The sequence below is a fragment of the Oncorhynchus kisutch genome, linkage group LG19 (genome assembly GCF_002021735.2).
Source record: "Oncorhynchus kisutch isolate 150728-3 linkage group LG19, Okis_V2, whole genome shotgun sequence".
NCBI lineage: Eukaryota > Metazoa > Chordata > Actinopteri > Salmoniformes > Salmonidae > Oncorhynchus > Oncorhynchus kisutch.
The window spans coordinates 4,422,418-4,450,114 of record NC_034192.2 but is presented as its reverse complement, the minus strand read 5'-3'; the positions used below and the strand labels follow the sequence as shown (position 1 = coordinate 4,450,114).

The following is a 27,697-nucleotide window of genomic DNA, read 5'->3' as shown; positions in this document are numbered from 1 at the left end:
TCATTTGTAACATGTATAGGATGTACAGTATAGGGGTCTAACTAAGCAGCTATTTTGTCCCACAGCCAGCTATTCATGTGACTGTAAATAACTGAGAAGTATGCTTCCAGGGCCACCGGACACGGAATGGGTCTTTCACATTCTAATCTCGGCACCCAGAACCAAATCTAATCGATTACATTTATGTTCAGTCGGTCTCAAGACTATTCCCATTTCTGCATTATACTGTCTATCAGTAATTCTAACCACTATTGAGTTGAACGAATACAGAATTGTCTTTATCTATGCTTGTGTTTCCTTTTATTATTGTATTTTTTTTTTAACGTATTTTATTTGTAAAAACTGTGAAAATACTATATGAATGGCAGCATTGTGTTCAAAATCATGCCACCAATAATCCCTACAGTTGGAAATGTGTTGATGGTTGTCTGTACTTAAATCACTATTTTAATCACTCATATACACTGAGTATACCAAACATTAGGAACACCTTCCTAATATTGAGTTGCAACCCCCCCCCCCCCCTTTTGACCTCAGAACAGACTTAATTCGCCGGGGCATGGACTCTTCAAGGTGTTGAAAACGTTCCACAGGGATGCCAACGCTTCGCACAGTTGTGTCAAGTTAGCTGGATGTCCTTTGGGTGGACCCTTCTTGTTACACACAGGAAACTGTAGTGTGAAAAACCCAGCAGCATTGCAGTTCTTGACACAAACTGGTGTGCCTGGCACCTACGACCATACCCCATTCAAAGGCACTTAAATATTTTGTCTTGCCCATTCGCCCTCTGAATGGCACACATACACAATCCGTCTCAAGGCTTCAAAATACTTATTTAACTGGTCTCTTCCCCTTCATCTACATTGATTGAAGGGGTTTTAACAAGTGACATCAATTAGGGATCATAGCTTTCACCAGGATTCACCTTGTCAGTCTATGTCATGGAAAGAGCAGGTGTCCTTAATGTTTTGTATACTCAGTGTATACCACAGGTGTCACTCATTCCATGGATGAATGAGTGTCTGCGGGTTTTCACTCCTCCCTTGTACTCAAGAGGAATTAAGGTCACCAGCGAGTAACAAACTCCCCTCACCTGGTTGTTTAAGGCTCTATTGAAAGGAAAAACAGAAACCTGCAGACACTCGGCCATCCATGGAATGAGTTTGACACCCTGGTCTAGATACAGCCTTTAAAGATGGAATCCGCATTAGGGGAAACGGCACCACAGTTCCTGTGTTAGAGGTGAGCAGCATGATACATTTTTTTTTTTTAAATTGCAGTACACATTCTGCTGTTCTATCACACGTGCAATGATGTGCGAGGGGAAAACAAGTATTTGCAGTAACTTTGTTGTATACTGAACAAAAATATGAATGCAAAATGTAACAATTAACTATTTTAATGAGTTACAGTTCATAAGGAAATCAGGCAATTAAAATAAATTAGGCTCTAATCTATGGTTTTCACATGAGTGGGCAGGGGCGGAGCCAGGCCCAGCCAATCAGAATGAGTTTTTCCCTCACAAAAAGGCTTTATTACAGACAGAAATACTCAGTTTCATCAGCTGTCCGGGTGGGTGGTCTCAGACGATCTCACAGTTGAAGAAGCCGGATGTGGAAGTCCTGGGCTGGCGTGGTTACGAGGCTTGTTGGATGTACTGTCAGTACTGTAGTCTAAGTAAGACACTTCTGACTGTAAGATGTGCCACAATGTTCTATGTGGGCCTAAGCACCACAGTTGAAAAGTACTTTATTGTGCATTATGCTAAATCCACTGCTTGTCTGGCGTCAATGTTACTGTTGCACTGTATGGAGAATCAAAGTCTGGCACTGTAATACAGATAGTTTATGCTTGCAGAAAACGATTGTCTTGTGGTCACAATGAACTGATTAATGACCTGGTCCTACTTGGTCTATGAATGTGAAGGAATCTCAATAAACCAAACTAAAAACAGAACTGACATTCTTCACTATTTTCTTCCCTTTCCAGTCAAATGCCACACAGACACATGATTGATGTAGGCTTGCAAATAGGTGAGATAACATGAAATGATTCCAGATTGTTAGAGAACTTTGTCCCCCTAAGAGCTACAGTCTGTCGTTGCTGTTTTAATAAATCTTCTTATGGCTGCAGGGGCAGTATTGAGTAGCTTGGATGAAAGGTGCCCAGAGTAAACGGCCTGCTCCTCAGTCCCAGTTGCTAATATGTGCATATTATTATTAGTATTGGATAGAAAACACTCTGAAGATTATAAAACTGTTTGAATGATGTCTGTGAGTATAACAACTCATATGGCAGGCAAAAACCTGAGAAGAAATCCAAACAGGAAGTGGGAAATCTGAAGTTGGTCGATTTATAACCCAGCCCCTATTGAATTTTATATTTTTTTATTTTTATTTTACCTTTATTTAACCAGGTAGGCAAGTTGAGAACAAGTTCTCATTTACAATTGCGACCTGGCCAAGATAAAGCAAAGCAGTTCGACAGATAAAACGACACAGAGTTACACATGGAGTAAAAACAAACATACAGTCAATAATGCAGTATAAACAAGTCTATATACAATGTGAGCAAATGAGGTGAGAAGGGAGGTAAAGGCAAAAAAAGGCCATGATGGCAAAGTAAATACAATATAGCAAGTAAAATACTGGAATGGTAGTTTTGCAATGGAAGAATGTGCAAAGTAGAAATAAAAAATAATGGGGTGCAAAGCAAAATAAATAAATAAATTAAAATTAAATACAGTTGGGAAAGAGGTAGTTGTTTGGGCTAAATTATAGGTGGGCTATGTACAGGTGCAGTAATCTGTGAGCTGCTCTGACAGTTGGTGCTTAAAGCTAGTGAGGGAGATAAGTGTTTCCAGTTTCAGAGATTTTTGTAGTTCGTTCCAGTCATTGGCAGCAGAGAACTGGAAGGAGAGACGGCCAAAGAAAGAATTGGTTTTGGGGGTGACTAGAGAGATATACCTGCTGGAGCGTGTGCTACAGGTGGGAGATGCTATGGTGACCAGCGAGCTGAGATAAGGGGGGACTTTACCTAGCAGGGTCTTGTAGATGACATGGAGCCAGTGGGTTTGGCGACGAGTATGAAGCGAGGGCCAGCCAACGAGAGCGTACAGGTCGCAATGGTGGGTAGTATATGGGGCTTTGGTGATAAAACGGATTGCACTGTGATAGACTGCATCCAATTTGTTGAGTAGGGTATTGGAGGCTATTTTGTAAATGACATCGCCAAAGTCGAGGATTGGTAGGATGGTCAGTTTTACAAGGGTATGTTTGGCAGCATGAGTGAAGGATGCTTTGTTGCGAAATAGGAAGCCAATTCTAGATTTAACTTTGGATTGGAGATGTTTGATATGGGTCTGGAAGGAGAGTTTACAGTCTAACCAGACACCTAAGTATTTGTAGTTGTCGACGTATTCTAAGTCAGAGCCGTCCAGAGTAGTGATGTTGGACAGGCGGGTAGGTGCAGGTAGCGATCGGTTGAAGAGCATGCATTTAGTTTTACTTGTATTTAAGAGCAATTGGAGGCCACGGAAGGAGAGTTGTATGGCATTGAAGCTTGCCTGGAGGGTTGTTAACACAGTGTCCAAAGAAGGGCCGGAAGTATACAGAATGGTGTCGTCTGCGTAGAGGTGGCTCAGGGACTCACCAGCAGCAAGAGCGACCTCATTGATGTATACAGAGAAGAGAGTCGGTCCAAGAATTGAACCCTGTGGCACCCCCATAGAGACTGCCAGAGGTCCGGACAGCAGACCCTCCGATTTGACACACTGAACTCTATCAGAGAAGTAGTTGGTGAACCAGGCGAGGCAATCATTTGAGAAACCAAGGCTGTCGAGTCTGCCGATGAGGATATGGTGATTGACAGAGTCGAAAGCCTTGGCCAGATCAATGAATACGGCTGCACAGTAATGTTTCTTATCGATGGCGGTTAAGATATCGTTTAGGATCTTGAGCGTGGCTGAGGTGCACCCATGACCAGCTCTGAAACCAGATTGCATAGCAGAGAAGGTATGGTGAGATTCGAAATGGTCGGTAATCTGTTTGTTGACTTGGCTTTCGAAGACCTTAGAAAGGCACGGTAGGATAGATATAGGTCTGTAGCAGTTTGGGTCAAGAGTGTCCCCCCCTTTGAAGAGGGGGATGACCGCAGCTGCTTTCCAATCTTTGGGAATCTCAGACGACACGAAAGAGAGGTTGAACAGGCTAGTAATAGGGGTGGCAACAATTTCGGCAGATCATTTTAGAAAGAAAGGGTCCAGATTGTCTAGCCCGGCTGATTTGTAGGGGTCCAGATTTTGCAGCTCTTTCAGAACATCAGCTGAATGGATTTGGGAGAAGGAGAAATGGGGAAGGCTTGGGCGAGTTGCTGTTGGGGGTGCAGTGCTGTTGTCCGGGGTAGGAGTAGCCAGGTGGAAAGCATGGCCAGCCGTAGAAAAATGCCGATTGAAATTCTCAATTATGGTGGATTTATCAGTGGTGACAGTGTTTCCTATCTTCAGTGCAGTGGGCAGCTGGGAGGAGGTGTTCTTATTCTCCATGGACTTTACAGTGTCCAAGAACTTTTTTGAGTTAGTGTTGCAGGAAGCAAATTTCTGCTTGAAAAAGCTAGCCTTGGCTTTTCTAACTGCCTGTGTATAATGATTTCTAGCTTCCCTGAACAGCTGCATATCACGGGGGCTGTTCGATGCTAATGCAGAACGCCATAGGATGTTTTTGTGTTGGTTAAGGGCAGTCAGGTCTGGGGAGAACCAAGGGCTATATCTGTTCCTGGTTCTAAATTTCTTGAATGGGGCATGTTTATTTAAGATGGTTAGGAAGGCATTTAAAAAAAATATCCAGGCATCCTCTACTGACGGGATGAGATCAATATCCTTCCAGGATACCCCGGCCAGGTCGATTAGAAAGGCCTGCTCGCAGAAGTGTTTCAGGGAGCGTTTTACAGTGATGAGTGGAGGTCGTTTGACCGCTGACCCATTACGGATGCAGGCAATTAGGCAGTGATCGCTGAGATCTTGGTTGAAGACAGCAGAGGTGTATTTAGAGGGGAAGTTGGTTAGGATGATATCTATGAGGGTGCCCGTGTTTAAGGTTTTGGGGAGGTACCTGGTAGGTTCATTGATAATTTGTGTGAGATTGAGGGCATCAAGTTTAGATTGTAGGATGGCTGGGGTGTTAAGCATGTTCCAGTTTAGGTCGCCTAGCAGCACGAACTCTGAAGATAGATGGGGGGCAATCAGTTCACATATGGTGTCCAGAGCACAGCTGGGGGCAGAGGGTGGTCTATAGCAGGCGGCAACGGTGAGAGACTTGTTTTTAGAGAGGTGGATTTTTAAAAGTAGAAGTTCAAATTGTTTGGGTACAGACCTGGATAGTAGGACAGAACTCTGCAGGCTATCTTTGCAGTAGATTGCAACACCGCCCCCTTTGGCAGTTCTATCTTGTCTGAAAATGTTGTAGTTTGGAATTAAAATGTCTGAATTTTTGGTGGTCTTCCTAAGCCAGGATTCAGACACAGCTAGAACATCCGGGTTGGCAGAGTGTGCTAAAGCAGTGAATAGAACAAACTTAGGGAGGAGGCTTCTAATGTTAACATGCATGAAACCAAGGCTATTACGGTTACAGAAGTCGTCAAAAGAGAGCGCCTGGGGAATAGGAGTGGAGCTAGGCACTGCAGGGCCTGGATTCACCTCTACATCGCCAGAGGAACATAGGAGGAGTAGAATAAGGGTACGGCTAAAAGCTATGAGAATTGGTCGTCTAGAACGTCTGGAACATAGAGTAAAAGGAGGTTTCTGGGGGCGATAAAATAGCATCAAGGTATAATGTACAGACAAATGTATGGTAGGATGTGAATACAGTGGAGGTAAACCTAGGTATTGAGTGATGAAGAGAGAGATATTGTCTCTAGAAACATCGTTGAAACCAGGAGATGTCATTGCATGTGTGGGTGGTGGAACTAATAGGTTGGATAAGGTATAGTGAGCAGGACTAGAGGCTCTACAGTGAAATAAGCCAATAAACACTAACCAGAACAGAAATGGACAAGACATATTGACATTAAGGAGAGGCATGCTTAGTCGAGTGATCAAAAGGGTCTGGTGAGTGGAGAGGTTGGTTGGTGATTTAGACAGCTAGCCAGGGCATCGGTAGCAAGCTAGCATAGGATGGAGGTCTGTTGTTAGCCACCTCTTGCGTTCCGTCAGTAGATTAGTGGGGTTCCGTGTGGTAGAGGGATACACAGTGGGATATTGGTTGTTGCACTTCCTAAAGCTTCCACTAGACGTCAACAGTCTTTAGAAACTTTTTGAGGATTCTACTGTGAAGTGGGACCGAATGAGAGAGGAATGAGTCAGGTCTGCCATGAGCTGACCATGTACGTTCACATGAGAGGGAGCTCTGTTCCATCGCACTTCTGAAGACAATGGAATTCACCGGTTGGAACATTATTAACGTTTTATGTTAAAAACATGCTAAAGATTGTTTGACATGTTTCCACAGACCGGACCGGAACTCTTTGACATTTCGTCTGCAACTAGGGAACGCACTTCATGACTTTGGATTTGTTTACCAAACATGCTAACAAAAGTAGCTCTTTGGAAATAAATGGACATTATCAAACTAAATCAAACATTTAAATGTGGAACTGGGATTCCTGGGAGTGCATTCTCATGAAGATCAAAGGGAATATTTATAATGCTATTTATGAATAATGTTGACCACCCAATATGGCGGATATCTTTTTGGCTGCTTTGTTGTCTGAAAGCTATACTCAGATTATTGCATGGTTTGCTTTTTCCGTAAAGTATTTTAGAAATCTGACACACTTCTCCTTAATGCCACCGCGGTATCTATATTTCGATGTCTAACAATTGTATTTTCATCGACATTTATAATGAGTATTTCTGTAAAATGATGTGGCTCTCTGCAATATCACCGGATGTTTTTGGAACTAGTGAACGTAACGTGCCAATGTATACTGAGATTTTTTTTTATATAAATATGCACTTTATCAAACAAAACATATGTATTGTGTAACATGAAGTCCTATGAGTGTCATCTGATGAAGATCATCAAAAGGTTAGTGATTAATTTTCTCTATTTGTGCTTTTTGTGACTCCTCTCTTTGGCTGGAAAAATGGGAGAATTTTTCTGTGACTTGGTGGTGACCTAACATAATCGTTTGTGGTGCTTTTGCTGTAAAGCCTATTTCAAATCGGACACTTTGGTGGGATTAACAACCAGATTACTTTTGAGGAATTTTAATTATGAGATTTCTGTTGTTTGAATTTGGCGCTCTGCACTTTCACTGGCTGTTCTCATATCGATCCCGGTAACGGGATTGCAGCCCTAAGAAGAGCTCAGTCTTCAATGAAAACAGTTTCCAGAAGCAGTAGCATTTACTTTACAATTGCTGATCCAGAGAAGCAATGCATATGTTCATATGTATGACTAATGATGCTGCAGTGCATTTAGAGTGGTGGAAAAAGTACTAAAGTGTCATACTTGAGTGAAAGTAAATGCTATACATCAAATTCCTTCGGTTAAGAAAACCGGATGGCACATGCCAACACTCAGACAACATTTAGAAACAGTATTTGCTTAGTGAGTCTGCCTGATCAGAGGCAGCAGGGATGACAACGCTTTATAGTGATAGGTACGTAATTGGACCATATTTCTGTCCTGCCTTAGCATTCGAAATATAAGTAGATTAGTACAGACATCCCCCAAAAAATGAAAGGTCCAATCCAAGTAACAATTAAGTACTGTGACTGTTTTCAATTAAAATTGTCAAAAATAAACAAAAATCGCTTTTTAGCAAAGAGCAATTTCTCAAGCAAGAATTTTGTTAGGACTGTCTGGGAATGGCCTGAGTGGGGAGGGGAAAACTGAAAATAAGATTTTGAACTCTTTCTTATTGGTCTATTAAATCATTTACAGCTTGGTGATGTCACCAGGCAGGCCAAAACTCCATCCCACCAAAACAGGCTGAAATTTCAGGCAGCCTTTTCAAACAGCTCTTACACTAAAAAGGCATTATCATTTTCACAGTATTATTCCAACTTCAGTGTGGAAATATATATGTATATATCACGTTGACTGCACTGGGCCTTTAAAATGGTACTTATCAGTTTGAGAGGGGAATACCAAGGTGTAAGTCAGCGTCCCTGTCCCCATGGTTGGTGGACAGTGTACAGTCCTCCAATGGGACCTTAAGCCCTTTATCAGCTGCTGCTCCTGGGTTACAGCCAACTAGAGACAGGGAAAACACAATAGGGTGTGGCCAGTCCGACCTGATTCAAAAGCCCCGGCCGGTGCCCACCTCCTCCCCAGGTCCCATCGTTGTGTGACTGTGAAGAGCGATACCCTCCGCTTCACAGTAGACCAATAGGGCTCTTAAGGCGACCGCTAACCCAGTCTTTCGACACTTCTATAGGCTCCAGCCATCACAAAAGTCAGTCAACTGTACAGACATGGGTAACGCAACAGGATCCACTGTGGAAGATCTCCAGGCTGTGGAGAAGCACCTCTGGTATAAGAAGTTCATGACCGAGTGTCCTTCGGGTCAGCTCACCCTGCATGAGTTCAAGCAGTTCTTTGGGCTCCGGGGACTGGATGCTGAGGCCAACGCCTACATCGAGCAGATGTTCCGCACGTTCGATATGAACAAGGTAAGACGATGTGGCATTCATTGAACCGAGGCTGCTTGATGCTATAGGCTAAAATGGGCTTTACATTTATATGTCAAAGTAGGATGCCTCAGGCACACTCAAAATGGTGAAGGGGACACCTTACCAACAGAGGTATGTATAAGGATATGATTGGCTGCATTGTAAAAAATCTATGCACTAATTACATAGTAATGCCATAATGCCTCTACTCAAATAAGACTCCTAGTTCTCCATTTTCCAAAAGCTAAAGTACATTTTAAAAAGTGTACATCTTAAACCAGCAAAAATCCAGTTAAACATAGGAAATCTCTTGAATCCAAGGGTTTTGTTTAGACTAGTCTTCCAGATGAGTTTGAAGAAGCTAATCATCTCTCAAGGCTCAATTTACACAACTATATTTAGTAACCCTGTCACCTTTGATTATAATATTATAATAGGCTGGGATTGGATTCATATGCGATTTAGTACGAGGATTACTTTGAGAGACAAGTTGTCAATATCTCTGCGGTAGGAGTGCGGTCTGAGTTTATCTATTATTTTTCTCTTAAATTATTTCAGCATCAGAGACAGTGATAGCTTATGTGAAAGTTTAATGACAGAACATGTGAAAGTTTAATGACAGAACATGACAGAACATGATGCATGTGAACAGTTGGTTACACTGATCAGAATATTGAATGTTCACTTCAAAGAAATTACTTGAATCTCCATTTTATCACATTGAACCATAAGGAATGTCCAGATCTCAAGAGCTGTGTGCCAGATTAGACCTTTATGTGTTTTGAGTTTCCCATTTTTGTCAGTAGCTAGTAGTTTTATGGGTGTAGCTGGGGAGGTTGGAAACCATGGTACTATTTCCTGGGGACAGAACTAAGTGACTAACTACCATTTTCAGATCTTCAGGACAGTGCAGTGAACAAGGCTGGCAATTATGTTACAAAACAGGTTGTTAGAATCCTGGATGCTGATGAAGAAGTGCAGTATGACAATCTTAGATTGTGCACGTCAGCTGGGTTTAACCAATTCTGATCTTTTTTCCACTAACTGGTATTTTTTTAACCAATCACATCAGCTCTTTTTCAGAGCTGATCTGATTGTAGAGTCGCAATTCAACGGCTCAGACACGAGAGGTATGTGGCAGGGTCTACAGTCAATCACGGACTACAAAAAGAAAACCAGCCCTGTCAGGCGGACCACGATGTCTTGCTCCCAGACAAACTAACCAGCTTCTTTGCTCGCTTTGAGGACAATACAGTGCCACTGACACGGCCCGCTACCAAAACCTGCGGGCTCTCCTTCACCGCAGCCAACGTGAGTAAAACATTTAAACGTGTTAACCCTCGCAAGGCTGCCGGCCCAGACGGCATCCCTAGCCGCGTCCTTAGAGCATGCGCAGACCAGCTGGCTGGTGTGTTTACGGACATATTCAATCAATCCTTATCACAGTCTGCTATTCCCACATGCTTCAAGAGGGCCACCATGGTTTCTGTTCCCAAGAAAGCGAAGGTAACTGAGCTAAATGACTATCACCCCGTAGCACTCATTTCCGTCATCATGAAGTGCTTCGAGAGACTAGTCAAGAAGGTGGAAAGTTTGAAGTTCCTCTGCGTACACATCACGGACAAACTGAAATGGTCCACCCACACAGACAGCGTGGTGAAGAAGGCGTAGCAGCGCCTTTTCAACCTCAGTAGGCTGAAGAAATTTGGCTTATCACCAAAAACACTCAAACTTTTACAATCGAGAGCATCCTGTCGGGCTCCCCGCCTGGAATGGCAACTGCGCCGCCCACATCCGTAAGGCTCTCCAGAGGATAGGGATGTCTGCACACGCATCACCAGGGACAAACTACCTGCCCTCCAGGACACCTACACCACCCGATGTCACAGGAAAGCCAAAAAGAGCATCAAGGACAACCACCCGAGCCATTGCCTGTTCACCCCGCTATCATCCAGAAGGCGAGGTCAGTACAGGTGCATCAAAGCGGGGACCGAGAGACTGAAAAACAGCTTATCTCAAGGCCATCAGACGGTTAAACAGCCATCACTAACATTGAGTGGCTGCTGCCAATATACTGACTCAAATCTCTAGCCACTTTAATAATTCAAAATGGGATGTAAAAAATGTATCACTAGTCACTTTAAACAATATATAATGTTTACATACCTACATTACTCATCTCATATGTATATACTGTACTCTATACCATCTACTTCATCGGCCATCGCTCATCCATATATTTATCTGTACATATTCTTAGTCATTCCTTTACACTTGTGTGTGTATAACGTAGTTGTGAAATTGTTAGGTTAGATTACTTGTTAGATATTACTGCATGGCCGGCGCTAGAAGCACAAGCATTTCACTACACTCGCATTAACATCTAACCATGTGTATGTGACTTTTTTTTTTTGGTCGGAGACCAATCACATCAGCTCTTTTTCAGAACTGATCTGATTGGTCAGAGACCAATTAGTGAAAAAAGGATCAGAATTGGGCTGCCTGTGTAAACGCAGGCATAGTGAAGTGATGGTGTCAGTGTAAAGCTGAGCGAAGTGCGACTCATTTGGGTTGACCCAGAGGGCACTAATGCTGCCAAGTCATTTTGTAGGATCTTAATGTGAGCCAGTTTTCTACAGCAGTAAAATAATCCTATAGCAACAGGAAAAGTGAATTATTATGTGGATTATAATTAATGGAAATTTTTTGAGGGGGTTGATACATTTTTTACAAAAGAGAAAATCAAGTCAGAAATGTTTAAACCTCAAATACACTACAGGTTTTAAAATGTCTTACATTGCAGGAAAGTTTACCTGCAACATGGTGATCAAATTAAGATCCTACATCTGTATGTCTTGCCACGGCCTTGGCACAGATCAGTGTGGAGATAATCCCCCAGCGATTATACAGTTATCATCTCTGCATCATCTAAGCAGAACATGATCACCTACATCTTGAGGAGATGACTGAGATAATCTGAGATGGTAAAAAGAGACGTTCCAACTAACACTCTTTCCTTTTTACAGGATGGCTACATAGACTTCTTAGAGTATGTGGCTGCTCTGAGCCTGGTGATGCGGGGTAAAATGGAACATAAGCTCCGCTGGTACTTTAAGCTGTATGATGTAGACGGCAACGGGTGCATTGATCGAAGTGAGCTGCTAAACATCATAAAGGTATAGAGACCAGTCCAGATAGGCAGTGCTGTGCAATGGAATCTGTATCACAAAGGCATGCAGGCTAACTCGCTCCTTTTCTCTTCTTCAGGCTATCCGTGCAATCAATGGGAACGAAAACCAGGAAGTTGATGCAGAGGAGTTCACCAACCGGGTGTTTGACAAGATAGACGTCAACGGAGATGGCGAGTGTCCACTTCTTTTTTTGTCACAGACTTGTAGGGTTGCGATTTATGTCCCTTTCCATTTCAGGCTAACAATCTCTTGACCTTGTCTTCTACCTTCTACTCATCAGGGGAGCTGTCTTTGGAGGAGTTTGTGGCAGGGGCTCACACTGACGAAGACTTCATGGAAGTGATGATGAAGACCTTGGATCTCACCCACATAGTCGCCATGATACACAATCGGAGGCACAGTGTTTAGAGTCTGCCCTCAGACGCCTCCATCTCCACTCCATTGTAATAGACTGCCGAAGGGTCACATAGGAACTGAGCCATGAGCCCTCAAAAGATCTAGCCCAGATTTGTATAAAGACAATCTTTATCTTAGCAATGCTGAAGGGCCATGCTTTGAATGCATTCTTTGTTGTCGGAATTCACAAGAGGTTGAATGACGATGAAAAATTCCCTTTGCCTGCATACAAATAACTCAGTCAACCATCGCTGGCTGGTTAGTGCCCTTGTGCATTAACTAAATCTGAGAGAGGTCTACATGAGAGATTTCTCACACCGTCAGCTGAACCGGAGACCCAACTAGGTCATAACATAAGGAGGGTGGAGGATAAAGAGGGTGGAGGGAGTGGAGTGGTGACTACCCAAGGTGGTGATAACCCATTATAACCCATGCATTCCTGACAAAAAAATAAATATATTTTAAAATCCCTCACCCACCTCAGAGGCAGATTCCTGTAGGGAAAAGATAATTTCCAAACCACATCGATAATGACGTCTCAAACGATCTTTTGGACCAAACTCAGTTATTCAGTTGAGTGGTTCCTCTCTATGACTGTGCGTCCGGGTTCTATCGGAGGAAGTTATAATTCACCCACTTTCCTCCCAGTACAGTCAGTTGTCAGCTCAAATACGACTAGAACCCAAGTTCATTCTGTGCCATGACTAAACGTTCCAGTTCCTCAGGAAACAGGTTCTTCCACAAGTTAGGGATCTAAATAAAAAAATAAGACCAGCATGTTTTTACATTGCACTGGCCCCAGTTGTTAGGAAATTAAAGTCAGCATTTTCAGGACATTAATTTGAAGGAATATCTTAACACTACTACATTCTAATGTTTTCCCTACCAGACAGTAAAGTGTAAAAAATAAATTGTGCACATTTGTTTGTGTTTCTGTGAGTGTGTGAGACATACATGAATGACCAATGCGCTCGCCTAGATGGCATTAGAATTACCTTTATATAGATCCATAGCCCACTAACCTTGTTTAACCCAAAAATTGCTCTAGTTTAAAGTAGTCAAATAAAGATTGAAATCTGTTGTATTTCCATCCCACTCCACAGCTTTAAATCGCTCACTATTGTTTTAGAAATCAAAATGCCTAACAGACATTACAGCCTCTGTGGCATAATTAAGGAGACAGGGAGGTGAGTCACAAGGCAGACTGCGCCAGTACGGTTGCCATGACAACCGTGACCCATTTCCATGGTAACATACATCCATAAAGCACTACAAAAAGGTTACGCAGCACTTACATGGATCTGAACGAATCTGGAAGGAGGGACACTGACCAGGGCAGTCTGACAGTCAGCAGCATGTTTGAAAACGACATGAACATGATGTAAAATATCAATAAATATGCCGGCTGATACATAGAAAACACCCAAACCAAATAAAAAGGATTAGGAGGTCACAGTCAGTCAGGGTGAGGACCTAAAACCACCAAAACTCCCCCTGTGGATCTGACTGTACTGGCTTTACCTCTGCAGACAGACAGGACAGACTGCATTGTGCTGAACTGGTTGATCAACTGCTCACAGGATGAGTGTTTAAATCTGGATAATTGTCATCAGTTATGGGATTCACTGGGGCAGGAATGGCTAGTGACAAATAAACAAGTACCCAGGAATATGGAAACTGTCAACCCAGAAAGCATTAATAATCTACAACTGCAGCCTATAACACACCACTAACCACATATACTAAATCTATGCACCACTGTTATCAGGAAGGATGTCAACCATCATGGAGAGCTGATCATTTTACATTTTAGTCATTTAGCAGACACTCTTATCCAGAGCTTCTTACATTAGTGAGTCCATACATTTTCATAGTTGTCCCCCGCAGGAATTGAACCCACAACCCTGGTGTTGCAAGTGCCATGCTCTACCAACTGAGCTACACGGGACCAATGAGACACTAGTGTACTGCTACTATCTAGTGCCTCAGCTCAGATCCCTCCCACATATAGCTTAAAGGGAATCTGAGAGACTATGTAGTACAAGGGGCTTTGATCACTATGGAATTTTGGGTAACATTTAATTGTCATGAAAACGGCCATGGATATTGTCAGTCATCTTTGTTAAAAAAATGCTTTGCGCTTTTAATGTATTATACTGAATCTTTGAAAATAGCCATGACATACCTAATGAATACAACACAGCTTTGGTGACAACCATGTTTCAAAAATGAGTGGGTTTGACCACTTAGAACATTTGGAAAGGAAGTTCTCTCGAGCATGCCGTTCTGCTCGTAAAACGATGACTAACATTACCCTCATGTAAAAATGAAAAACTCCTATTGGGTAAACTTGTCTACATCTACTAAATAAAGTGGACCCCCCTAAAATAAACATTGCAAGATGTTTCTTTTGTGTTCACGGTTATTATCCATAACTGTTATTTACACGATTATTGTGCCAACCTTATTTCATACTTTCAGCACAGCCATTTACGCCAACAGAGCAATTAATGGGACAATTGGACTTCATGGGAACGCAAGATCTAGTCAGAAAGAAGGAAACGTAGAAATATTACATACCCTACATTTTGTACCTTAAAAGAAGTCTTCGATGAGTCCTTCATTCTACCAGGTTCTTATTGTGCGTAGTTGTCAGACCATGGAGAGAACAGAATCCTGTCACAATTATGAAACCTTTGTTAACAGGGACATTATATTTTGGGATATTTAATTGAAAAATAATATTGAAGTCCACCACAACCCCAATGTATCCAAAGGGCTCCTGTGAATCCAGTAAAATATTAATGTTCTCTATTTTGTTTACCACAATCAAACAGGTGTAGCTAGGGAATCAATAGGCACATTCACAACGCAGAACATTCACAATGCTGCAGATGCTGGTGTCTGACAGTGGTTCCAGTCAGTCATCAGGGGGCAGTAAAGCATAGGCCTAATGATTCCATAGTCCTCTGGTCCTGCACAGTGCACACACAGTGAGGAGTCCAGACAACCAAGGCATCTCCCACCTTTCTGCTCATGTTTGTCCAATGTCCACCAGTACATTCCATTCCATCAGAGTCCAGCTGAATTCCTCTCCCTTAAACCACCACGGCTAGAGGAAGTCATACAGGTACTTTACCATGTCAAAGCTCACAGTCCTGGAAATTAAGAGCAGTGGGTCACAAAAGTCAGCATCTGATATTCTAAAAATAGAAATGTCTAGCAGTAAAACAAATTTGTGGTGGATACACTAAAGCAGGGCTCTCTGACCCTGTTCCTGGAGAGCTACCCTCCTATTAGGTTCCCTCCAACCCTGTTCCTGGAGAGCTACCCTCCTGTAGGTTCCCTCCAACCTTGTTCCTGGAGAGCCACCCTCCTGTAGGTTCCCTCCAACCCTGTTCCTGGAGAGCCACCCTCCTGTAGGTTCCCTCCAACCCCAATCTAGCACACCAGGTTCTAATAATTAGCTGGTTTATGAACCGAAAGAGGTCAGTTACAACTGGGGTTGGAGCGAACACCTACAGGAGGGTATGTCCCTAGGAACAGGGTTGGAGAGCCCTGCACTAAAGACAACAGTAACATACACACCTGGAGATGACGAGGATGAAGTCCAGAGAGACGGCACATTTGGACTTGGGCGCATCCAGCTGGTCATCGTGGCCCACATGATTCAACAGCTAAAGGGTCACCAGGGAGGAGATCTGGGGGGGGGGGGGGGGGGGCTTGTCATCAACCATATTTCATTTGGCTTTACACAAATAGAGAATTCAGACTGGAGATCAAATCATTTTCAAATCACTTCACATTAAGCCCATACCACACATCAATTTAAGAGCAGTTCAGGGGTTGAAATAATCTAGCCAAGGGGCCAGCTGGTGAATTAGAATAAGAACCATCCAATCATACACTAATACTACCATCACATGACTATTCCAGGAGTTCCACTAAATAACATTGCTACATCATTTTCCATAATCCCAGTTCAGAGTCAGAGCTGATTGAGGACCTTTTCCACTGAAGAATGAGTTTGTTTTATACTGAACAAAAATATAAGACTCAACATGTAAAGTGTTGGTTTCATGAGCTGAAATAAAAGATCCTAGGACTGTTCCATAAATCTTTCCTGCCCAGGGCCTCCACATCCGGCTTCTCCACCTGCGGGATCATGGGGGGGGGGGGTACTGGGGATTATTTCTATATGTAATAAAGCCCGTTTTGGGGGAAAACTCATTCTGGTTGGCCAGGCCTGGGTCACCAGTGGGTGGGCCTATGCCCTCCCATGGCCGCTCCCCTTCCTAGTCATGTGAGATCCATAGATAAGGGCCTAATGAATATATTTCAATTGATTGATTTCCTGATTTCCTTTCCTGAAAATCCACAAAATCGTTGAATGTTGCATTTATATTTTTGTTCAGTATATGAGTGTGTTTTACTTTTCATTAATATTCATGTCTATAGTGTATATTGATGTGTATGTTTGATGCAGGGCTCATTTGTAAGAGTCCTTGATCTCAGCATGACTCCCTGTCAAAATAAAGGTTAAATACAGTGGGGCAAAAAAGTATTTAGTCAGCCACCAATTGTGCAAGTTCTCCCACTTAAAAGATGAGAGGCCTGTAATTTTCATCATAGGTACACTTCAACTATGACAGACAAAATGAGAAGAAAAAATCCAGAAAATCACATTGTAGGATTTTTAATGAATTTATTTGCAAATTATGGTGGAAAGTAAGTATTTGGTCACCTACAAACAAGCAAGATTTCTGGCTCTCACAGACCTGTAACTTCTTTAAGAGGCTCCTCTGTCCTCCACTCATTACCTGTATTAATGGCACCGGTTTGAACTTGTTATCAGTATAAAAGACACCTGTCCACAACCTCAAACAGCCACACTCCAAACTCCACTATGGCCAAGACCAAAGAGCTGTCAAAGGACACCAGAAACAAAAGTATAGACCTGCACCAGGCTGGGAAGACTGAATCTGCGATAGGTAAGCAGCTTAGTTTGAAGAAATCAACTGTGGGAGCAATTATTAGGAAATGGAAGACATACAAGACCACTGATAATCTCCCTCGATCTGGGGCTCCACGCAAGATCTCACCCCGTGGGGTCAAAATGATCACAAGAATGGTGAGGAAAAATCCCAGAACCACAGGGGGGACCTAGTGAATGACCTGCAGAGAGCTGGGACCAAAGTAACAAAGCCTACCAGTAACACACTAAGCCGCCAGGGACTCAAATCCTGCAGTGCCAGACATGTCCCCCTGCTTAAGCCAGTACATGTCCAGGCCCGTCTGAAGTTTGCGAGAGAGCATTTGAATGATCCAGAAGAAGATTGGGAGAATGTCATATGGTCAGATGAAACCAAAATATAACTTTTTGGTAAAAACTCAACTTGCCGTGTTTGGAGGACAAAGAATGCAGAGCTGCATCCAAAGAACACCATATCTACTGTGAAGCATGGGGGTGGAAACATCATGCTTTGGGGCTGTTTTTCTGGGACCAGGACTACTGATCAATGTAAAGGAAAGAATGAATGGGGCCATGTATTGTGAGATTTTGAGTGAAAACCTCCTTCCATCAGCAAAGGCATTGAATATGAAACGTGGCTGGGTCTTTCATCATGACAATGACCCCAAACACACCGCCCGGGCAACAAAGGAGTGGCTTCGTAAGAAGCATTTCTAGGTCCTGGAGTGGCCTAGCCAGTCTCCAGATCTCAACCCCATAGAAAATCTTTGGAGGGAGTTTGAAGGTCCGTGTTGCCCAGCAACAGCCCCAAAACATCACTGCTCTAGAGGAGATCTGCATGGAGGAATGGGCCAAAATACCAGCAACAGTGTGTGAAAACCTTGTGAAGACTTACAGAAAACGTTTGACCTCTGTCATTGCCAACAAAGGGTATATATAAAAGTATTGAGATGCACCTATGATGAAAATTACAGGCCTCTCTCCTTTTTAAGTGGGAGAACTTGCACAATTGGTGGCTGACTAAATACTTTTTTGCCCCACTGTATATATTTTTAAATTATCCCTTGGATGACACTGCAGAAAGCCTGAGTGTCTCAGCTGACCTGACAGAAAACACTGGCGGTGGGGGCCACTCTGTGGTCCACCACACTGTAGAAGATGGCCAGCAGACGGTCCAAAGGGAACGGCTTGGGCCCCAGCAGGTGATTACTGGTCTGAATGGGAGAGAGGTGAATTCACTAGGTAGAACATCTCATTGACTAAACCTAAAGAATAGTACAACAGCTTTAGCTAAAGATAATCACCTTTTCATTTTTCTTCAAAAAGTTGGTATTTTTTATTTTGCCATGGTGCTGTTGGGCAAGAGAGAATCATATAGTCACCAATAACTAAAACACACAAGGATGGGGGGAAATTATGCAAACAATTACATTGATAGAAACTGCAATCCATCTACAATATTAAAGCTGATCTACACCCCCCCCCCCCTGCAAAATAGCAGGCAAACAGAGTTGGTGAATAGCAGGTGGCATTGATGTTTAACAATTTAACGACTCCTATTCCAAAGTGTAGCTTTTGAGATGGTGAGGTGAAGGAGGTTCAGGTGCTGAGGAGAGAACAGGTACCTTGAGGAAGAAGCGTTTGTCAGTGCGAGCAGGGTTGTAGGAGGCCAGGTATGCAGCTATCAGCAGGAACTTGGAGTACTAAGGCAACTCCACATGGGCATGAGCAGACAGACCTGAGAAAGGCAGAGGAAGCTCTCAATGTCTTTACCTGGGAAACATGTACAACATCTACAGATGGCTTGTGGATAGGAGATGAGAGAAACATCTGCTGTTGTTTCCACTGTCTGGGTATCTAGTACCAATGAGTCTGGAGTGGGCCCTCCATTCAGGGATAAACATAGGGGTAGTTTAGAGGGTCCACTCCCCTGAACTCCCTCTCAGGCTGGGGACAAGCAGCAACACAAAGGAAGAGATAGCTGAGGTCTGGGAGTGTGTGAACTGGTCCTGGTCACTAGATTCTAACTAGGTTATTTCCACCGGTCTTGTTCTCAGTGCATGCGTATCTGTGTCAACACTTCTCCTTGCCTACCTCTCACAGCTCCTGCCTCCTTCTCCTCCATCTGCAGCTGTTGCTCCCACTGCACACTGAGCAGAAGAGACATGACGATGTCAGGGGACACACCACTATTACAGAGCCAGCAGCACTGAGCCTCTGTTGTGAAATAAAAGCCGGCAAACGGAATTAAGGCCGTCTGTCGTCAGTCCATGAGAGGAGGAGGTTGGTCACGGAAGATAAATCAATGGGACTCGATCATCTTTGGCTGAGGCAGATGTACACAGACAGACCTGGACACCTCTCGCAGGTACACCGTCTGCATGGCCTTCTTCAGATGAGGCTCGATGTTCCTCCACAGTTTGTGAGTGTCACTCTCTTTCACTGAGGGCAGAGAAAATAAAGGTTGGAATTTAAACATTGATAATCTGAGAGACAAGCTAGAGAGGATGACATGAAAGGAATCCATCAAATTAAAGGACAGAGAAACACTAAGGGAAGACAGCAAAGTAATTGAAATATTGATGTGGTTACTGTTCTAGAAATATGAATATATTACCTTTGCCTTGCTCCAAAGGTTCAATGAATTTAGAGAAATTGAGGGCAGCCTGTTTGAAAAGAGAATTAAAAATATGAAAGGACAACAAGTACAGACTATGATGTCTGTACATGTTGTAAACAACATGTTGGCCAAGGTTGGATCATTATTACAATTCTGCATATCAAAGAAAATCCCAATCCTTAGAAGTAGTAACTCAAGTGGACTAAATAAAATAGTGATGGATAGCCTGGAAACAAACTCATACTGAATCCTCAAAGGGTAGCATGGAGAGTGTGTGTGTAAAGTTCAGAGCAAACTGTTGCCTAATCTGAAATGAACCCCTTGCACCAACCTATTGGCACTTCTTTAAGCCCCCAGAATACATCTTAAAGGACTGGGATAAGTGTGCAAGCCATACATTTTTTACAGACTTACAAGGGGGCATCAAGACACATCTAGAGATAGGTGTAAGGGCTAGTTCTTTGTCTGGGCTGTCAGAGCGTATTATGACGGAGTGTGTTAACAGCTAGTTGAGAGTTACTTTGAGTGTGTCTGTGTCCTTACTGAGTGTGGTCTGAATGTGTGAGCATGTGTGTGAGAGTTCAGTGTTACTATGAGTGTGCCTGACTACTTATGTAGTGTGTAACTGACCAGGTGTCTGAGCTCTCGGAGGTCCCTGCAGACGGAGTAGAAGACTCCCAGTAGAATGTTGAAGGCTGAATAGAGCTCTGGGGAGTAGGATGGGTGGCTGTCCTCAGACAGGATCTGCTGCAGCTCCCCTGCGCAGGGAAAACATACACACAGTCAATGCCTGCCTCAAATGAAGTCACACACAAAGATTCCCTCATACATGATTGTAGTCATTTTATGTACAGGAACTCAGACATTCTTTCAAACATTGATTAAATCCTAAGTGTTCATTTTCTCGACCGGATGCCTTTGTTTGCTGTGTTCTGTCAGTCACTTCTCATGTGTTGGTGCAAAACCACAGGTACAAAGAGGTTGGTGACACTTTAATTGGGGAGAACGGTCTTGTGGTAATGACTGGAGCGAAATAGATGGAATGGTATCAAATACATCAAACACATGGTTTCTAGGTGTTTGATGCCATTCCATTTGCACCGTTCCAGCCATTATTATGAGCCGTCCTCCCCTCAGCAGCCTCCACTGCCACTAATCCATCTGTACCTAATTCAATGCTAAAGGCCATCGATGCTTATCTGTTGACAGCTGTACCTTTACTGTAGTCAGGGAAGTGGAGCAGCAGTGGTTCAAAACAGCCAGTGTTGGGTTGGAACTTATCCCACACGATCTCACTGAGCAGGATCACCGTCACATTGTCCTCGACCTGCCAGGGAAACAGTGTCCGCTACGTAGAGGTACAGGATCACCGTCACATTGTCCTCGACCTGCCAGGGAAACAGTGTCCGTTACGTAGAGGTACAGGATCACCGTCACATTGTCCTCGACCTGCCAGGGAAACAGTGTCTGTTACGTAGAGGTACAAAATCAGATCATGGCATTGCATTGTGGATTCACAAAGAATACAACTATGTTGGTAGTCAACAACACCTTTACAACATCAATGCAAGAGGATGTGTTTTCCTCCTTCAAACCTGAGTAAACTAAAGAGGGAGGACAGTTATGAAGACAGCTGTCCAAGTGCATTCTCCCAACACTTCACATTACAATACTGCTTCTGATTATCACCTCAAAAAGGTGCATCTGTCACCGTAACTGCACTCGCTACATGCCACTCACACAGCTGTTAAAAACACTTCTACCAAGATAAACAGGCGGCATTCAGCTTTAAAAACTAAACAAAAACCTAACATTCTGGTCATCTACCTGCACTTCCGAACTTCAGAATTAATATGCAAAGAATGATTATCAAGAATGATTGTCATTCTTCCTCATCACTGCCTTTCAAAGCACTTATTCGAGTGCCTCCTTGAAACATTCAATTCAAGGTTATCTATCAAAAAGGGACCCTTCTGCGCTAGTTCACCATCCATCACTCAGTCTGTCAGCAACTTAATGAAGTAGAATGCTCAACAGGTGACATGACTCTTACCAGTTCCTGAAGGCGCAAGAAGGCAGGGAGGAGATTGGCTTCCATATCTCTAAGGAGCTCAGTCCGGTCCAGCACCTACCCAGATACACACAGCAGAGGTCACTGTAACTGTTTCATCATACATAATATACCACAAATGATGCTTTATAACAATTCACATTATACTTCATCGGAAAGAGAATCTGCATTGTAACTGAGGATGCAATTTTTAAAAGAAGTGGATTATCACAGGAATATCACAGGTGAGGAGGATTTTTACTCACAATGTATCGTGTCTGCTTGGCTGAGGCCTGGACACACAGTTGTTTGTAGACTCGTACGAAGTCTGACAGGGAGGGACTGCGGGACAGTAGGGAGGCAGAGTCGGAGCCAAAGAGGGAGAGGAGAACCTGCTCAAACAGCAGTCCTACAGAGACACATTCCACACAGCTCACTGTGGCATAGGGAAGCTCCAGTTCCTTCAGCAAGGTGTGTATCACATAGCTTTTTCCTGTGGCACGATGACCATAGATGAAAATGGAAGGGTAGCTGCATTGCTCTGGCTGTAGGCACAAAATGTATTACAGTGTCAATACAATGAGTCACATATTTGGGCAAGAAAACATTTGAAATGTATTATTTAATAGCAGCGATGGGTGGTGTTTAAGATGAAGGAGGACGATTTATGAGCATGGCCTTTTCTATTACAGCATTTTGGATGTTTGTCATTCATATTCCATTTACCCAGTTCAACGTAACATCGATAGGTTTAGGCTACTACATGATACTAACATTTTCCCATTACCCATCATGAGGTTGCTACAATCTAGTCTATGAATTAAAGTTTACAACGTAGATGCACACAGTTCAAGAGAAAAATTTGAGGTGACTATGACACATTGACAGACAGTAACACAATCAATATTGCATCTAGCTCTTTGAACTAGGGTGTAATCATTAGTCCAAACAAGAGTTTCTATTGGACAAATGCATGTATGTTTATCCCCGTTTCTTCCGTTTCCATCCGCTTAAGAAACATTTTTCAACAGAATCATCGGAATGAATACACCCCTGCCTGATCACACTTAAACATAGTTCACTTTCATAGCAGCTACGTTGTATTCCTTCTTGCATCTACATGCACTCCTCCTCTTACATTTTCCTTTTGCTTGTGGACTTCAATGCAAAACACATCAGCTGTCTGAGACCAGGCGGAGAAAAAGTCAAACCATGTCATAACCGCTACACAGCCTACATCTGTTTCACCAGATTATCTAAGTAACATCACAGTCAACATAGCTAATAGAACTAACAAGTTAGTAAACCTGCTACAATCATGCAGTACAATTTAAGCAGTTTAGTAGTTAAACTGACCTCCCCGGTGGAAATAAATGAGTAAAACCTAAAGCTTACCTTGACTTGGAAGAGTTCCAGTGTTGGATAGTCATAGCCAGCTAACTAACATTGCATCCCTCTGTGGTTGTTTTTTTTATTTATTTAACTGTTTACCGTAAGGAACATGATGTTACAATGTTTCAAATCAGACCTCTCCCATCAACGCCAGCAGCATGCTCGCCTGGACATCTCTGCAAGGCAACCTCTCCATCACGCGCTGCAACTTTTCATCAGCATACCCTAGGGCCTAGGTGCTGCCATTGTTTAGGCTACTTTTAGACACACAGAACCGTAAAGTGCGTGACTTAAAGTAGTTTGGCCTGTAATAGAGATAGAGACAGTTACAGAACAAGGTGACTCTTGACAAACTAACGTTAGCGGTGCATTGTGCAAATTGTCTGTCTTTGCCTTCCTTCCTCTGCAGCAGTGCTAGCTAACTCAACTGACCACAACAGTGTAGCTCTCGTGGAAACTCAAGGGTAGTGTTTAGTTGTTGAAAGTTCATATTTTGTTACTGCAAGCATACTGAATAATGTTACCTGGTTGGGGTTCATGCAGTGAAATTATTACCCATATCCAACATCCCTGTAAACTTGTCAAGAATTTCCCGCGTCCCCAAATTTCACCTCACAATTTCCTGTCTCTTTATACAAGCCAATCACCGCCAGGTTAAAGCAATTGACTCTGGGAGTTGTAGTTGTTTATTAGCAAAGCAATGCCACTATCACCAAATGCCATCACCCCTATTTGCGAAATTTGGGATGTAATGAAAGCGAGTGATTTAATTGAGGACATTTCGTTTCATTGCAAAAATGTTCAAACACCGGCTTCTCGGGCATTGGGGCGGCAGTGTAGCCTAGTGGTTAGAGCGTTGGGCTAGTAACCGGAAGGTTGCAAGTTCAAATCCCCGAGCTGACAAGGTATAAATCTGTCGTTCTGCCCCTGAACAGGCAGTTAACCCACTGTTCCTAGGCCGTCATTGAATATAAGGATTTGTTCTTAGCTGACTTGCCTGGTTAAATAAAATAAAAATAAATGATCGCTTAAATAAACCACCAGTTTACTGAATACCATTGGTGTTTTAGCATGAAATATCCTTTCTATGTTTTTAGACAATTATTTGATTGCTTTGTTGTAAATGTTTTGGCGCAAAACTGGTGGCAGATGTGGAAAAAGTCAACACTTGGAAGAGTTAATAGAAAATAATGCCATTGTTGATGCTTTTTTCATTAGCCTAATTAGGCTATATTTCCTTGAACATATGGTCTATCCACTAGAAGCCCCACAATATGGACAAATTAATAAAAATGGAATACTATATATGAATACATTTTTTAAATAGTTAGTCAAGTATAGTCCTAAATTACCAGTTACCATAGACTGCCATAGATTACCTGTTAAGTACCCAAATTACCGAAGATGTTGATGTTGGTAAATTACAGGTAGAGCCCTATACAGATCTGTATCGGCGGCCTGATGGGAAAAGCTGGTAGGCTACTCCTGGCTATGTGGCCATAGCGTTTACAGTGGGACACTACAGGCTAGTTGGTAGATGAAGTGGGACAACATTTTGTCATTAGAAATGCATTAATGTCCCACTTCACCTGGCACTTGTTGTGAAATCATTTATACGGCTTTGTAAAGGCCTATATACTGTATAAAACACGCTCAGTTTTCACCATTTTGTGACAGTAACCTTATACTAGACTCACCCCATGCCCTATGAATATTGATTTGGGGAGATTCCAAGCTCTTGGTAAAAATCGAACTAAAATGAGTCTGCACACCTTTGAATTGATCCTGGAAAACATCTATTATTATTTTCATTCATTTTTTTAAATCATACATCTTTCTATTCTCTCTTTCTTTCATGTCATGATCCTTTGACCCTACCCTTGTTATTTTCCTCCAATTCTTTCCACCATCATCCTATGCTGTTTATGTGATATATAGCCTCTATAATTTATTTTGAGTTGTTATGAACAACTACAACATATTTCAATATGTTTTAGAATATCGAATGATGGAAATTACATTTAAATTGATTAAAGGTTTATTTTGTGCATTTTTGTAGCTGAAAAAGGTCCCAGTGCCACTATTCAAACACCATTAGTTGGAATTGGGACAGTACTATACATCTGATTTTCGATAAATACATGTTTACATGGTTATTATATATTTTTTAAACTGACAATAACTTCATTTTAACACCAAATGTTAGATTGCTGAATTATAATTGACAGGATGACAGACATCATTCTAGCGCAAGGTTTCATTGTTTTCATGATTTTCAACGGGTCACCCATCTAGGAAACCTGAACATACACTTTGCTCAGAGTCTGTGTGGATGGACTCCTTGTCCTCTTTTACAGATATGAAGTTTGTAATTTCTACGTTTTGTTTTTTCACATTGAGAATGATTCAATTTGTCTTACACCACCCATAAACTCATAGGTATGCTACTGTAAATATAACGTTTTTCTCAGTTTCAAAATAATTGTAACCACAAGCCTTCTCCTAAATAATGAACATAAAATGCTTTCATTCATGTGTACATGTTGTTTGTTTTTCTTGTTAGGCCTATTGGCTACCTCTATCGTGCCACATGCAGCTTTGAGAAGGCTAATCCTGAATAAGAATAGACTGTACTGAAAGAAGGTACTGGCAGAACAGTCAAAGCCACTTCAGAATCATCAAGTTAACCGTACCACTGAGCACTGTGCATACTGTTGCCAACTGCATAGCACACAAAGTTGGAGACTTGGAGTAGGCTATCAAACAGGTGATGCATTTATAGTGATTACCTAGCCATTGCAATCATGATTAAGTTGAGCCAATTAGCCTTTATCATGACTTTGTGATAAAATGCCATGTCGCAGGGTTGAGTTGTATAGCCTGCCCTTGTTGTTGATGTGCACTTGTTAACTGTACGCTAATTACCAGCGCGTCTTGTTTTGCGACAGAAGCCTTCCTATTTCAGTGGACACAGATCAACACCGAGAGATAGAGAGAGCTGAGACTTCAATATTCTGCCTCACGAGTCAGAGCCAATCTAGACTAAATCAAATAGGAGTGTTGCTTTTTAGATTTAACGATTTTATTTCAGATGCCTCCCATTCCATCATTGCACTGGGGCATGCGAGAGTGGGATTAGGGGATAGGCTATATTGCGCATGGTGTTTTATCAGAGGGGCTTTGATAGGTCTATCGGTTGTGACAGTCGGACTGAGCCTGCCTGGAATACAGGTGTTCTTTGGTCAAATATGGACGCAGAGCACATGATGCATAGTGAGTAGATTGTCAACACTCACGACTTCATCATCTCAGTTAAACGCACCTCCTCCACCTCGGGAAAATTGGTATTCGGTGGAAGATGAGGTTGTAGCCGCGTCTGTGAAGCGGGATCTCAGCCGCTCTCCGTGGACTTTAGCATTTTTCATGGATTATTCATCTCTGTGCGCCCTCAATCGAATGCAGTTCTGACCGTAGGGTGTTTGTTTAGCCTACTATGGCTGTAGCGTATCTGCGAAATGCATGGCCGTTTCGAATTAACACCCGGTGATTATTACCTGCTGTTATCTCAGTGATCATTCATTCAGAAGATTCCTCCTCAGTATTATTCATAATATCTCTCGGATACTCAGCCTACCATTCAATAAAGATAAGGAAAACGGTGGCGGACCCAAGCACAGTGCAAGCTGCAAGGCTTTAGTAGGATAAACACTCGCCCAGAAGGGAGCAGTTTTGTCGGGGAGATCATGTCACATTGACGCGGCCGGGATGTGCTTTGTGCTTGATTAAAGCTCTGTGTGTAAACAGTTCGTAAATATAAAAACCTTTAGAGACTGAATGATGGTGCCTGGGGCTCCTACAACCATGCTTCCCGCTTCCGAGGCTGCCAAAATCTACCAGACCAACTACGTGAGGAACTCCCGCGCTATTGGGGTTCTGTGGGCCATCTTCACCATCCTCTTCGCTATAGTCAACGTGGTGTGCTTCATCCAGCCCTACTGGATTGGAGACGGGATGGACACGCCGCAGGCCGGTTACTTCGGCCTCTTCCACTACTGCATCGGAAACGGGCTGTCCCGGGACCTGACGTGCCAGGGCAGTTTCATGGAGTTTAGCACCATCCCCTCCGGCGCCTTCAAAGCTGCGTCCGTCTTCATCGGGCTGTCCATGGCTCTGGTCATCGGATGCATCGGCTGCTTCACGCTCTTCTTCTTCTGCAGCACAGGCACGGTCTACAAGATCTGCGGCTGGATGCAGCTGGCTGCGGGTAAGTTCTCCCCGTCTGCATATTGGTAAAGGAGTTCAGAACTTCAGCAGTTCTACAACCAGAGATAAATCTCTATATTCCAGCTGTTCAATCATCCAGGTAGGAGCAATTATAACAATGTGTTAAAGCTAGAATCCT

The 27,697-nt window shown here is 42.9% G+C and overlaps 2 protein-coding genes and 1 pseudogene across 3 annotated transcripts in view; 2 read left to right on the top strand and 1 right to left on the bottom strand.

The window, feature by feature from the left end:
- The first annotated feature begins 899 nt into the window (after positions 1-899).
- On the top strand, positions 900-14,653 carry LOC109864738 (guanylyl cyclase-activating protein 1-like). Of its 2 annotated transcripts, XM_031798045.1 has the most exons (5): positions 900-1,242; positions 8,440-8,674; positions 11,701-11,850; positions 11,942-12,035; positions 12,146-14,653. In XM_031798045.1, exons 2-5 carry the CDS (start codon positions 8,477-8,479, stop codon positions 12,271-12,273), a joined length of 570 nt encoding a protein of 189 aa, XP_031653905.1. In that variant the 5' UTR covers positions 900-1,242; positions 8,440-8,476; the 3' UTR covers positions 12,274-14,653. The 2 variants fall into 2 exon arrangements, with proteins under 2 accessions (XP_031653905.1, XP_020308236.1); XM_020452647.2 differs by lacking the exon at positions 900-1,242 and having other exon boundaries at positions 8,263-8,674.
- On the bottom strand, positions 13,083-26,720 carry LOC109864737 (origin recognition complex subunit 5-like; annotated as a pseudogene).
- Positions 25,985-27,697, top strand: part of lhfpl3 (LHFPL tetraspan subfamily member 3) — a 38,702-nt gene continuing 36,989 nt past the window's right edge. The window contains exon 1 of the mRNA XM_031796986.1: positions 25,985-27,559. Coding sequence (XP_031652846.1) covers positions 27,130-27,559 — 430 coding nt within the window. The 5' untranslated portion in view covers positions 25,985-27,129. The remainder of the gene's footprint in view (positions 27,560-27,697) is intronic.

Bases quoted from the DNA above. Each gene is read 5' to 3' on its own strand.
- LOC109864738 (XM_031798045.1), top strand. From the start codon at position 8,477: ATGGGTAACGCAACAGGATCCACTGTGGAAGATCTCCAGGCTGTGGAG. The intron at 8,675-11,700 runs GTAAGACGATGT...TCCTTTTTACAG, and splicing joins GCACGTTCGATATGAACAAG to GATGGCTACATAGACTTCTT. The intron at 12,036-12,145 runs GCGAGTGTCCAC...TCTACTCATCAG, and splicing joins GATAGACGTCAACGGAGATG to GGGAGCTGTCTTTGGAGGAG.